Source organism: Cygnus atratus, chromosome 1 (assembly GCF_013377495.2).
Source record: "Cygnus atratus isolate AKBS03 ecotype Queensland, Australia chromosome 1, CAtr_DNAZoo_HiC_assembly, whole genome shotgun sequence".
Classification (NCBI taxonomy): Eukaryota; Metazoa; Chordata; class Aves; order Anseriformes; family Anatidae; genus Cygnus; species Cygnus atratus.
Genome location: NC_066362.1, coordinates 78,238,010 through 78,250,275, shown reverse-complemented (window position 1 = coordinate 78,250,275; position 12,266 = coordinate 78,238,010). Strand labels below are relative to the sequence as shown.

Genomic DNA, 12,266 nt, shown 5'->3' with positions numbered 1-12,266 from the left:
AGGTAAATATTCAGGTTTGAGGAAGCTCTAACAGATGTGCAGGTGACAACTGTGAGGCATAAAATTTCCAAAAGTGCAGGTAAGTTACACACAGTGGTCCTTCACTTACTGAAAAGAGACTAATCCTTACAATAAAGCTTATATCTTATGTATCTTAGATTTTATTGTTATTATTTGATTGGAATTATGTACTAATGTGAGGAGGTACTTTTATCCAACCAACTTTATTGTGTTTAGTTTTGTAAACACCAAAGGATTTGCAAGAATTGTTATACCATTGAGCTCCTCTATAAAAATAAATGATAAATTATTCGTTACCAGGTCTTTATTTTATTTGCATTTCTAAATGATACAGGGACACTTAAAACACAATTTTAAACAAAAATTAATCTGGAGTGTAATATGTCACACTCTTTTCTCATACAGGCTCTATAGTAATGATAAAAACCAGTGTGCAGTTTCAAAATTATCCAGTATTTTTTAGGGAAAACTGTGAAATACTGTACTATTTAAAATTTACAAAGAACAGTTACATGTACCATAAAGAAAATGTTGCTAGCTCTGTGCTACAATTTATGAAGTTATGCTTGTGTAATACATCTTGATATTTGGGGCTTACAAGGGTTTTACAGACCTGAGTCAGTTTTGAGGAAACATTGACCCTGTGGCTCAAATTTATCTTTAGGATAACATCAGTGTTTTAATGGATGCAGTTTTAAATCTACCATGCTATTAACAACAAAGGGCAAATTTATGCTTGGCACATCTCTCTTGGCAAGGTTGGCACTAAACCAGGGAGTAATTTTCCCTATTGTATTTAACAACATGTTTCAGATTTAAAAGTCATGGAACCATTAAAATATGACTCCATCAATTAGAAAGCAATTGTGGTATGTCTTTCTAGTGCTCAGGGATTAACTCAATATAATTTCAGTGTGGTTAACAAAGGCAGTTAGCTACTTGCTTTAAACATATTTTAAATTTCTAAAAAAGAATGACTACATGGAGAACAGGATTGGCCCCAATGGCACATGCCCAAAAATGAGCTGTTGACTTCACTGAGTTCAGTGGGAGCCTTGAACTGAATGACATGATCAAGCCCCTAAGGGACTGTTCCTGTAGGTGGTCCATGCTTGAAATTCACCTAAAAGTTTTGTATCTTTTTAGAGATGAAAGCAAAGATTAAACAACATCCAGCTTCTATCCTCTCTGCACTGATGTCAACACTTGCTTTAGGGCAACTTCATAAAGCAGAGATGAGTAGAAACTGAAGAATCGTGACTATCTGTTGTATTTGCTGTTACCAATAGTTATTCTTAGGAAATCCAGTTTTGCATACCGGAAGTTAGAGAAAAGCCACCCGTGGAGCTGGAGCTGCTGGAGAAATTTGTGCTTATACAGCTGGCAGCTACCATCCTGTCAGCTCTGCCTCCATTCTAATTCACTGCAGTGTGAATTAAAATCAGTTGGCTTAATTAGTTTTGTCTTGGTAATAAGTTCTGTCTTAGTAATTTGATCTTCTTCTGTGATAAGGTCACCTGCTTAGTGGGTTAAGGGAAGGCCATGCATGTAATTTTTTTGGATTTTAAAGGCCTTTGATACTGTCCCTCACAGCATCCTTGTGAACAAGTTGTCCAACTGTGAGATAAACAGGGTCACGCCATGCTGGGTGATGAACTGGCTTGATGGGAGAGCCAAAAGGGGTTGTAGTCAACATTTCTAGCAACGACATGAGTGCAGGAGTTGAATGCATTGGCTTTCTGGAGGGACAAGAAGCATAGCAGAGGGCTCTAGATAGATGGGAGCACTTGGCAGTCAGCAATGGCATGAAGTTCAACAAAGGGAAATGCTGGAGTGATGGTGGGCACAGGCACAGCCTGGGAGAAGCGTGGCTGGGAGCAGCTCGGTAGAAGGGCCCTGGCGGTGCTGGTTGGCACCAGGTTCAGCATGAACGAGCAGTTTGCCCTGGCAGCCAGGAGGGCAAACTCCGTTTGGGGTGCATTGAACACAGCACAGCCAGCCAGTCATAACAGGTGTTTCCCCTGCTATATTTAGCGTTGGTGCGGCATCACATTGAATATCATGTGCAGTTTGGGGCTCCTCAGTATGAAAATGATGGTAAGGTCCTCAAAAGCATCCAAAAAGAGGGCAACAAAGGTGGTGAAAGGGCTGGAAGGCATGTCCTTTGAGGACACTGGGTTGTCCAGTCTGGATGGGAGAGGCCAAGAGGTGACCTCGCAGCTCCCTGCAGCTCCCTGAGGAGGGGAGGCACAGAGGGAGGTGCTGGTCTCTGCTCCCTGGGACCAAGGACAGGGCAGGGCACATAGGGATGGCCCAGAGCTGCACCGGGGGAGGGTCAGACGGGGCATTAGGAAAAATGTCTTTACCGTGAGGGTGGTCAAATGCTGGGACAGGTTTCCTACAGGGATGGTTGATTGCCCAAGCCCCTCAATGTTCAAGAGGCATTTGGATAATGCACTCAATAACATACTTTAATATTTGGGTGGCTCTGAAGAGGTCAGGCAGTTGGACCTGATGATCTTTGCAGGTCCTTTCCCAACTGAACTATTCTAATCTAATTGACCTGCAGAAAAAGTATCTGTTATAAACTGATGGTATCATGGAGGTCTCCTGGGATTTTACCACTGAATTTGGAGGTGTATGAAGAATTACAGGAAAAACAAGGACCTGTTTATACAGTGCTTAGTTCAGGCTGTCTCTCATTTTAAGTAATACTTCAGTTCTGTTGTGGTCTGATACAAAATGCTGTTGACCAGACTCTACCAAAAAGACTTGTTTTTCTGGAGAATCTCCCCTTTGCTCCAAGGTTTATAGCAAATGAAACACTTTTTAAAAAATATTGTTTGAATAGAAATTATGTTTGTACATTGTAAAGGGATTTGTGATTTATTCAGCAGATCCTCATTTAGTTGATAGGAAGGAGTCTGTAGTTGTGATTGCATGCCTTACTGTAGAGGGTTAGGAAAAAATAAAAGAGGAAGAGAAGGGCTAAAGCTGATACTTAGAAAAGGCAGGAGGGATGTTATTGCCTCCCTGGGCTGTTGGGGCAGAAAGGGAGGAAGTGAGATCTTCTGTGGCTAGGAGTTTGTTTTTTCTTTTGCTGTTAGCAAGCCTGCTGTCCATTAACGGCTCAGTGATCACACTGTTTTCCCCCCACTTCCATTTGCCACGTTCCGAAGATCTGCAGAAAGGAAAAAGATCATGTTGTTTGCCTTGTGAGGGGGTCACGCTTTGCAGCCCGTGCAGCTCCATGCCCACAGGACATGATGGCTGCTGCAGGCTTCAGCTGGCCAGTGCTCTCCACGGCACTGCCACCCGCCCTTCACACAGCACTCCTCAGAGGGTGAGGGCTGCCCCGGATAAGGTCTTGTAGTCAGTCCACGAGGTGAACCTTTGCCCCAAAAGGTTTCCTGTGAACCTCTTTCCTTTAGGGGATTAAACCTCTGACCTAGGCCTTTCCTGCTGGGGGTGGGACTTCCCACCCACCCTCGATGCAGCTCAGCTGAGGGGTGGGAGGGTGAGAGGCAGCCACCATGTGAGGAGCCAGGCTGGCTCCTCTCAGGGCCTTTCTTTGCAGGGCTGAAAGCCCATTGTCTGTCAGCCTCGGCAACAACATCCCTTAGTGCCTCTGTCTTTCCCTCCCTGCTTCAGGGAGTCCCTGTGACCAGCCTGCTGTTCCCCCCCAGGCCCAGCCATTTTCTGCCACATCTCAGCAGCTAGCTCTCCCTTTTGCCATCCCCTCCATCTCACCAGTCACGTTGCCCTTTAACCATTCTTCTTCCCTTTCTTCTTCCCTTCATCCCTTTCACGGCCCATCCTCCCAGGCATAAAAGATACTGCTCAGAAACAAGAAACACTGTCAGGCTGTATTTGTCTCCTTCCCTGCATGTGGTTGGGTGTAATATGCATTTTCCTGGCCACTGGCAAGGAGGTCTAGCTAGTGCAGGAGAGTCCACAAAGGTGCTATCCTGATGCTGTGAGAACTGGGGATTGTGGCTTTGGATAGATTGCTCGCACCTGTCCCTGTTAGCTTTCTGATGCTGAACAGAAGGATATCTAAAACCATCACTCCTTTTCTTTTTAGCTTTTTTTTTTTCTTTTAGTGTTGTCAGTGGCAGAACTCTGAAGTTTCACATAGTAGATAATTCAAAATACTTTGATTATATATTTTTATTGGTGGGCATTCCTTATCACTGCCTTATTTTAGCAAAGGATTTACTAAAATCCTTTTCCTCTCTCTTCCATTCTGCTTAGTCAGGCTTCTCTGAATAAAAGCAAAGGCAAATCTGCTGGGTTGGATGCTTTAGTAGAGAAATTGGGATCTGATGAAATTGTGGAAAAACACAATGTATTTATTCAGTTTGTAATGAAATACCCATGCCGTTATCCACAGATTTATACCCTTCAGAGCAATAATCTAACATAAGAAGTTGTCACTCCTACTGAAGTCCTGAAATAGTAACGCAAAATAACACACCTGAAGTGAAACTGAAAACCTAGAAGGTGGAAAATTATGCTAAGAAACTACAAAGAAAGGTCTTGTTGATGTATTTACGGATGATGAAGTCTGAGTGATCATTCAGTTTAATCTGTCTCTAAAAGAATTAGAGAATTAGCTGAATGTGTATTAACCTTTCTGCAACAAGTATTGAATTTGATTTTTATTCCTTCTAGGGCTGTCAGAACGAGTGCATGGCTGGAGGATGTTCAGGCGAAGCAACAAAGCATGTGACTGAATCTTTCAAGGTATGTTGTTTGCTAAGAGATGAGTGTCTGGAGCATTTCAGTAGGTGGTGTCAGACAGCATCCATAACCTGCTAGTGATTGTTTTGCACGCATACTTAGCTACTGACAAGCTACTGTTTGAATTTCATAGTTCCGTAAGTTGCATTTGCTAAAAATGTTTTCAGTATAGAAATTAAGAAAGTTACAAGAAGAACTTTAATTTGTTACCATTTGATGTACTAACTAAAAGGTTAGGAGTCATTAAGAGTAATTAATCTATTATAAGTGGTTTTTTTAAACTTGTCTGCTTCAAAAGCAATAGCAAGATTGATTTTTTTTCCCACATTAAGGTTTTATTGTGTTTTTGTTTTTGTTTGATTTTTGTTTTTCTCCAGACAAAGTCTATGTAACTCTCTATACTTTATTATTTGTTAAAACTTGGCATTGTGAATGGTGTTTAAAAGTAGTTTTTACCATCTGGTCTCAAAATTACAGAGCTAAGAATCTCAGAAGGACTCTAAAGCACACCACAGCTCTGGCATATTATCAGCACTCAATGAGCAAACAGTACTATGATAATAAGGAATGCTGAGCAGCTGCCAGGAACTGCCATGAAATTGAACCCCTCTTTTTTTTTTTTCTTTAATCTTGTGCTTAAAACTGAGCTCAGTTAAGATACCACTCTTCTCCTCTGCCTCCTTACTGAATGTAGTGCTAGTAACTAAGAGCTCATTTTAAACAGAATATGGACACAGATGCCAACTTCTAATTTTCTGCTGAAAACAGAGAACATCAAATGTGGTCCTTTGAGTTCTACCTTCTGTTCTCATTCCTTTTTATTTTCTGCCTCTCTTTTGTACTTCTCTTGTATTTATTCCTTATGTCACATATCTGTAATTCTTTCTTTCCCTTGCTTTCTCTGCTTTGCAACCTTTAAAAAGCCTCATCTATCTTTTGCAGATGTTTTTTTAAAAAAAATTACCCAAAAACTGTTGACCTCACTTGTGCTTTTTCAGCAGTTCCTTTCCTGTTATTGCTGACTATTGTCAACAGTACAGGAGATGAAATTCTAATGATACACTTTGTAACCATCACGTTCTTCCTGAATTTCTCGGGCAGTGTCACGGTTGTGCAGTCTTCTGAATTATGCTTAAGTAGTTATTTCCCTTTTAGCTTCCAGGCTTTAACCATATATAGAAAATAAATGCTGCAGAAAATGTGTTGGCCTCCTTGATAAGATTTATTCTGATGCTGGTCCCTTTGAAAATAGCTAAAAATTCTTAAGAGCCCATGACTGCAGGATATGACAATGTAACAACATGTAATTGATTTTTTTTTTTTTTCCCCAAATCTCAACCCTCTCCAGTTCTTCTCTTCCTTATTTCTTTGGATTGTGTCCCTCTGGTAATTCTGCCCAAAATGATGTTTTAGGATGAATTTCCAGCCTGAAGATCTGTTTTTGATATATCCAGCCATGCATCCAGATTTGGAACTTCAAGATTTCACATGTATGGAATGCAGAGTTTTGTGGAATCACCTTTAAGATATAGACAAGATAAATTTCAGTAGATTCATTCAGTAGAGTGTGCTAGTGTATTTAAAAACAAAAGTTGCTTTAAAGAAAAGAGTATCTTGTGTAACTGCACTTGTTGGCATAGTCCAGAAGGAGGACAGACAGAATGGCAGCAATCTCTGGTAGTGTTTGGGTCATGGGTGAAGTAGGCATAAATTAAAGCAGACTTGAGACAGATTTAAATTACACTGTCAGTCAAGTGGGTCCCTTACCAAAGCTTCAAATATTGAGTGGCACAAAACTGGATTTAATCCAGTTTCCTTTCTATCTATACTTGCATACCAGTCAGCATGGCAAATCATTTTAGTGGAGAGTCTGTTTGAGGGGAAAGATATACTAGCAGGTGGGACAGATGGTCACAGAGGGAATAACGCTAGAAAAACAGCTGGCCTAAGCTGAGGTCTAATTTGTAAGTCCATTTCTGCCTTATGGCTTTGTTTCTGAAGATTAGCTGCTGTCACCAGGAAAGGGGTACAGCTCTTCAGAAAATATTGTACCATGGGGCATGTGTGTGTATGTGGAAGTTATGATGGGGATATTGCAACTGATTACAATGTCATGTATAATTGCTGTCTCTTTAACTTCATTATCAAATTATAAAGAAAAAGGCTTATAAACAAAGGAAAAATAGCACTAGGCGATGACAAATAAAATAGCCTGGGTTCATTCTAGGGAACTTCACAGACAGTTCTGGGAAAAAGTTAGTCGCAACTTTAGAATCTATAGATAATGGTATTTCAGAGTTGGCCCATGGAGCTGACTGTGCTGAAGAAAGCTCCAATTTTGTGCCAGTGATTTTAGTAGTTCAATATTGTGGGAATGGAAATATAGATAACAGGGCATGGTTTTGCTTTATGCTTATATAGAACATTATTTGAAGTGGATAATGCCAACATTTGAATCCAAGATTACCCCTCTGAAGACAGTATTTCATTTTAGAATGTACTGCTGTGCTTTTTAGGTGTGGGTAGGCTTTGAATTTTCCTGTGATTTGTCTAACTTCAAAAGGTGGACTTGAAGTGTTCCCATATGCTGGAAGGAAGGAAGGAATACAACATAGAGGATCTAGAGAGCTGTGAACCCCACTGCTAGCTGTTCACTGTTTTCAGTTCTCATGGAGTTCTCTCTAGTCAATAGGTCAGAACTGGCAATTTGTTCATGTTAACTGCAACTGAAATACCACAATTTGACTCACTTTTCAAGTTAAAAATCTCATCCTGATTGCTCGGTGATTTATAAGGTACTTAATCTATTGCATTTAGAGTTATCACACAACCAGTGGAACAGATAAACGTTATTTCCTTTGACATTTCTTATGCTACAGCTTCCTGTATTGTAGAAAAGGTCAAATATCCAGAACTAAATTTACCCAGCTCCTTCCGCTACAGTGAAATCTTTATCTTCTCCTCAACTATTGTTTGTGCATATATATATATAAAAAAAATCACAGAATCACAGACTGGTTAAGGCTGGCAGGGACCTCTGGAGGCCGTGTGGTCCAATTCCTGCTCAAGCTGGGCCACCCAGAGCAGGTTGCCCAGGACCACATCCAGGTGGATTCTGAAGATCTCCAAGGAGGGAGACTCCATAGCCTCTCTGGGCAGCCTATGCCTATGCTCTGGCCCATGCACAGCACTGAAGTGCTGCCTGATGTTTAGATGGAACCTCCTGTGCTCCAATTTGTGACCATAGCCTCTTGTCCTGGCACTGGGCACCACTGAGAAGAGCCTGGTTCTGTCTTCTTTGCGCCCTCCCATCAGATATTTATATACGTTGATAAAATCCTCCTGAGCCTCCTCTTCTCCAGGCTGAACAGTCTCAGCTCTCTCAGCATCTCCTCATAGGAGAGGTGCTCCAGTCCCTTGGTCATTTGTCTATCTACCTATATACATACATACATATATGCATATATGTACACATACGTATACGTATGTGGAAGTATATATATAAAATGGCTGTGGTTTGTGACTATAACCGAAAAAGTTATACTTGTAGTTTTTGTGCATTGTGAGCACTGGATTTCTAGGAGAGGCATACAAACCCACTAACTGAATGTTCAGTCATCCTTTCTACCACCAAATGTATTTCAGAATGTTGCACCAAGAAGTGCATATATTTGGTTTTGCTATTATATATGTCTTTTTGCATTCAGTACTACCATGAAACAGCACACAGCTATGTCTAAGGCACTTTATGATTCGAGGTTAGGGAACCTCTTTAATGATTCATTCTTCTCATTGTGCTGTCACAAAACAGTGAATGTTGTTTGGGTAATGTAATGGTGTGCTTCCATACTCATTCTAATTTGCTTTGTCTTAATGTGTTTATTAGCTCTGACTTTGGAATCATAATACTTGGTCTTAGGAAACTAAAGGCAGCTATGATTGCCTTTTATTTCCCTCATGTTATCAATCGGTATGAAGAAAGATGATTTTAGTTTTTATGTAACTTTTTCATGGAATTTATTTTCTTTTTGAGAGACTGACACATGGAATACTTTGAGGTATTATCTGTTATGATTCTCTATGCTTTTGATTATCTGAAGCCATGTAGAATTAGTTGGGCATCTTATTGGTGCAAAATATAGTTCTTTTATATTTTAATTTTTAAAGGTGTATCCACTGTGCCAAAATGGTGCAGACTTTCTGGCTAGTGAGCTGTACTAAAGCAGAATAAAGTAGCTGTAGTTCATGAGTGGATCTGGATTGATATGCTAATAAGAAGATTTATGGTAGTGGAATGGAGTTTCTGTGTCTGGACAGCTCCTCATGTTACTCCAAGCAACTCTTGGTGCTCCTGTGCTGTCTTCTACAGACAGAGCCAGCCGTCCCGGGCTCCAAGCCAGCGGGATGTGAGCCCGTGGCAGGCTGGAAGCTCAGCTGGTGCTGAGTGCCATCTGATGTGCCCTGTTGAGATCTTGGACTTGCGAGGCGGAATGCAATGCTATGCTACTATGCTTGCATGGCCTCCAGTTAGACACTAGCTGATATCTAACTGTGCAAGACAGTGGATAAGAGGGTATTTTCTGTAACAAGGTATGTTTTAGTATTTGTTTCTTGCATTGTTGTAATGGTTTAGAGCCCAAGTTGTGAACTATCTACCAATGTGCTAAGTATTGTAAGACTTAAAACATGAAGATTATTTCCTCGCTATTGGTATAGTCTACAAATAAATAAACAAAATCTCTGACAGTTTTTCCAGAGGCCTAAATCTGTAGTCTATTTCACCTTTAAATAAAGTATGAGGAAACTGAAAATGCAATTCCAGAGCAGGCATTTGTGCTTCAAACTGGGAGACTGCAAATTCGAGTTTTACAGGTATTGATTTATTCTTACAGGTCTCTTCACCCAGATGTAGCTGTTCCTTGTAACAGGACCTTTAGCTGCGTGTTTTAAAACATGTAGCCTTTGCATCATATGTCTATGACCTTGGCTGGCTCTCTGCAAAACATTGTGCTCATTCTGTTTCCCTGCCTTGTTTCATGTTCTTGACAAACAATGTAATAGCATTAAAGATGAAAATAAAGTCTGTATCTCAGCCTTAAAAATTATTAAAAGTATAAATAAAGTAGTATTGCAGGAGTAATCTGTGCAGTTAAAATGTAGGCTAGATACTGCTACTTTATGCAGCATTTCTTGTTACGTAGTATATGTTAGAAAGTGTTGGAAAAAAAAACACATTTTTTTCTTGTGGGGGAAGATATCCCTATTTTCTAAACAGTCTATCAATGGAAAACCTCACTAATGGTAGATTATATGTTTGCTTTAATGAAACTTCACTAGTTATCATGATTCACTGTCATGATTATACTAATGTAACTCAAGCGTGCCTATAATTCCTACCAAATACAGTAGGATGTAGTATTCCTTATTCAGGGAATTTTGACATTTTGACATATTAGGCAGTTACGCTTTATTTTAGAAAAATACTGTCTTTGTGAAAATGTTGCTGACAGATAAAAATAAGCAATTCTCCAAGGGCACTGTTTTTTAAAGAGAAGTGTTTCTCTGCCAAATTTTCTTACTTCCCCTCCAATGCGATGATTAAAAACATAAAACCAGATAATTCTGTATTTATTATGAAACATCTTTTAAAATTTTGAACTAATTGACTCTCATACTGACATAATACTGGAACATGGTCAGAGTTTCACTTCTTGAAGAGGTTAGGAAGAACATAGCACTTTTACTCTTATTTTATATGAGCAGAGGGTAGAGTTTCTGACATGACCAGAGCATGTGCATCAAGGGAACTCTGAAATGTTTTTTGGCATGAGGACATACATGCACTTGTAGTTACCAGTTTATGTATAAGACTAACTGCTTTATGTATAAAGCAGTTTTACATGGCTTATATATTTTCATACCCCTTCCTTTCCACCTTCTTCTCAATTTTTCATTTTCTACTGACATCAATAAACTATTTACCTGCTAAAGCATATGGGAACTCAGTAAGGTTTTTTATCATATTGCAGCTGTTGATTTTTCTATCCTTTTTTTTTTTCTGAAAATGCCCTGCTTTTCCATATTAAATTCTATTTTTATATATAAATTCTATATAATTTTCTGTTATACCCCATTTTAAATGTAGATTGAGTGGATAAATAATAAAAGAAGTTCATGCTCTTTAAGTTGTATGGGGAAATATTGGCTGCAGAAACTTCCCAATATCTTGATGCAGTAATGGGCAGTCATTCTCCAAAATGAGTATAGAGGAATATTGGTTTTATGTAAACTGTCTTGAAGCAGTAAAATATGACCAAGTGGGGAGTTGTGAGTGGATACATATGTATGTAATGTCATCCAAATGGCGTAAGTTTGGTGTCTTTGAACCATAGGTCATCCAGCCCAGTGGGACTGTCATCGGCATTAGATCAGGTCAGCTCTGGCTTCATCTACTGAGTGCATCTACACATTTTTCATGTTTTCACTTTTTTTCTGAAACAAATTGGAGAGTAATAATATTATTAGACCGCAGTTACTTCACATCACTTGATTATGATTCCTAGTAGAGGATATATATGCTGTGGAATTACTTCCAGTGATTTACAATCAAATACATATGCTCACCTTCACCTGCCAAGAAGGAAACCAGCTACAGCACAGAGAAGATTGAGGGCCAAGTGGTTTTTGTGGCATTGTGCACCAAGACAGGCATTGCACAAAGTCGTGTAAGTATTACTAATAATAGCTGGGCAACACTGACTGCATTTCATATCTGCTGCTTTCATTCCAGTTATTTGGAAAGTATGCGTCTAGGTCAGAGTAATGATCAACACAGTGCATTTGCAGTTGTGTCCTGTTTTGATGAGGGTGAGGAAAAGCCCAGTGTGTGTTACTGAATGTTTCAGTGATTGCTGGTCACTAGGAGAAAATGGCTTTCTCTAAGTTACATGCACAGGTGGAAGATCCACTAATGCAGCTCAATTTTGCTGATGACTCTATTTGGCAGATCAGCATTTTTAAATCAAGTCTGTTAACACACAGTAGTAGCAGCAAGCAGAGTAGTGTCACTGCTTCAGGACTGGAGGAGCCAAGAAATACTGCTGAGCACAAGTTCTTAGTGCTGTGGAAATAAGTCACCGTGATTCCGCTGTGGTACTCTAAGTGATATTTTTCCAGCAGTCTGCGAGTAGGTTTCTCATGTCATGGGGGCCCCACAGCTACAGGGGTGCTTGACATCTGTGGCAGCTCTATACTGTTTTAGCTTGGTGGCAAGTAGTAGTTCTGTTTCTCTTCAGATGAGTAATGTCCCTCTAATAGCTGCAGGCTAAAGCAAATAGGTTTTCTAAGCTGTAATAGAGAAACTGATTGTCCAATTATCTGAAGTTGTAGGATTTGCAAATAAAGCTAATTGTCTTCAACAAATAGCAGGAGCTTTTAACCAAGATAAAAGGAAGATGTTAGAGAGCCAGGGAACAGTTTTGCTAAGTTAATTTATAGCGCAA

At 39.8% G+C, this 12,266-nt stretch overlaps 1 protein-coding gene across 1 annotated transcript in view; it reads left to right on the top strand.

Annotated features, from left to right (window-relative positions):
* BCAT1 (branched chain amino acid transaminase 1) overlaps positions 1 to 12,266 on the top strand; it is a 66,613-nt gene that overhangs the window by 13,414 nt on the left and 40,933 nt on the right. Inside the window, exon 2 of the mRNA XM_035540718.2 lies at positions 4,696 to 4,767. Coding sequence (XP_035396611.1) covers positions 4,696 to 4,767 — 72 coding nt within the window. The remainder of the gene's footprint in view (positions 1 to 4,695; positions 4,768 to 12,266) is intronic.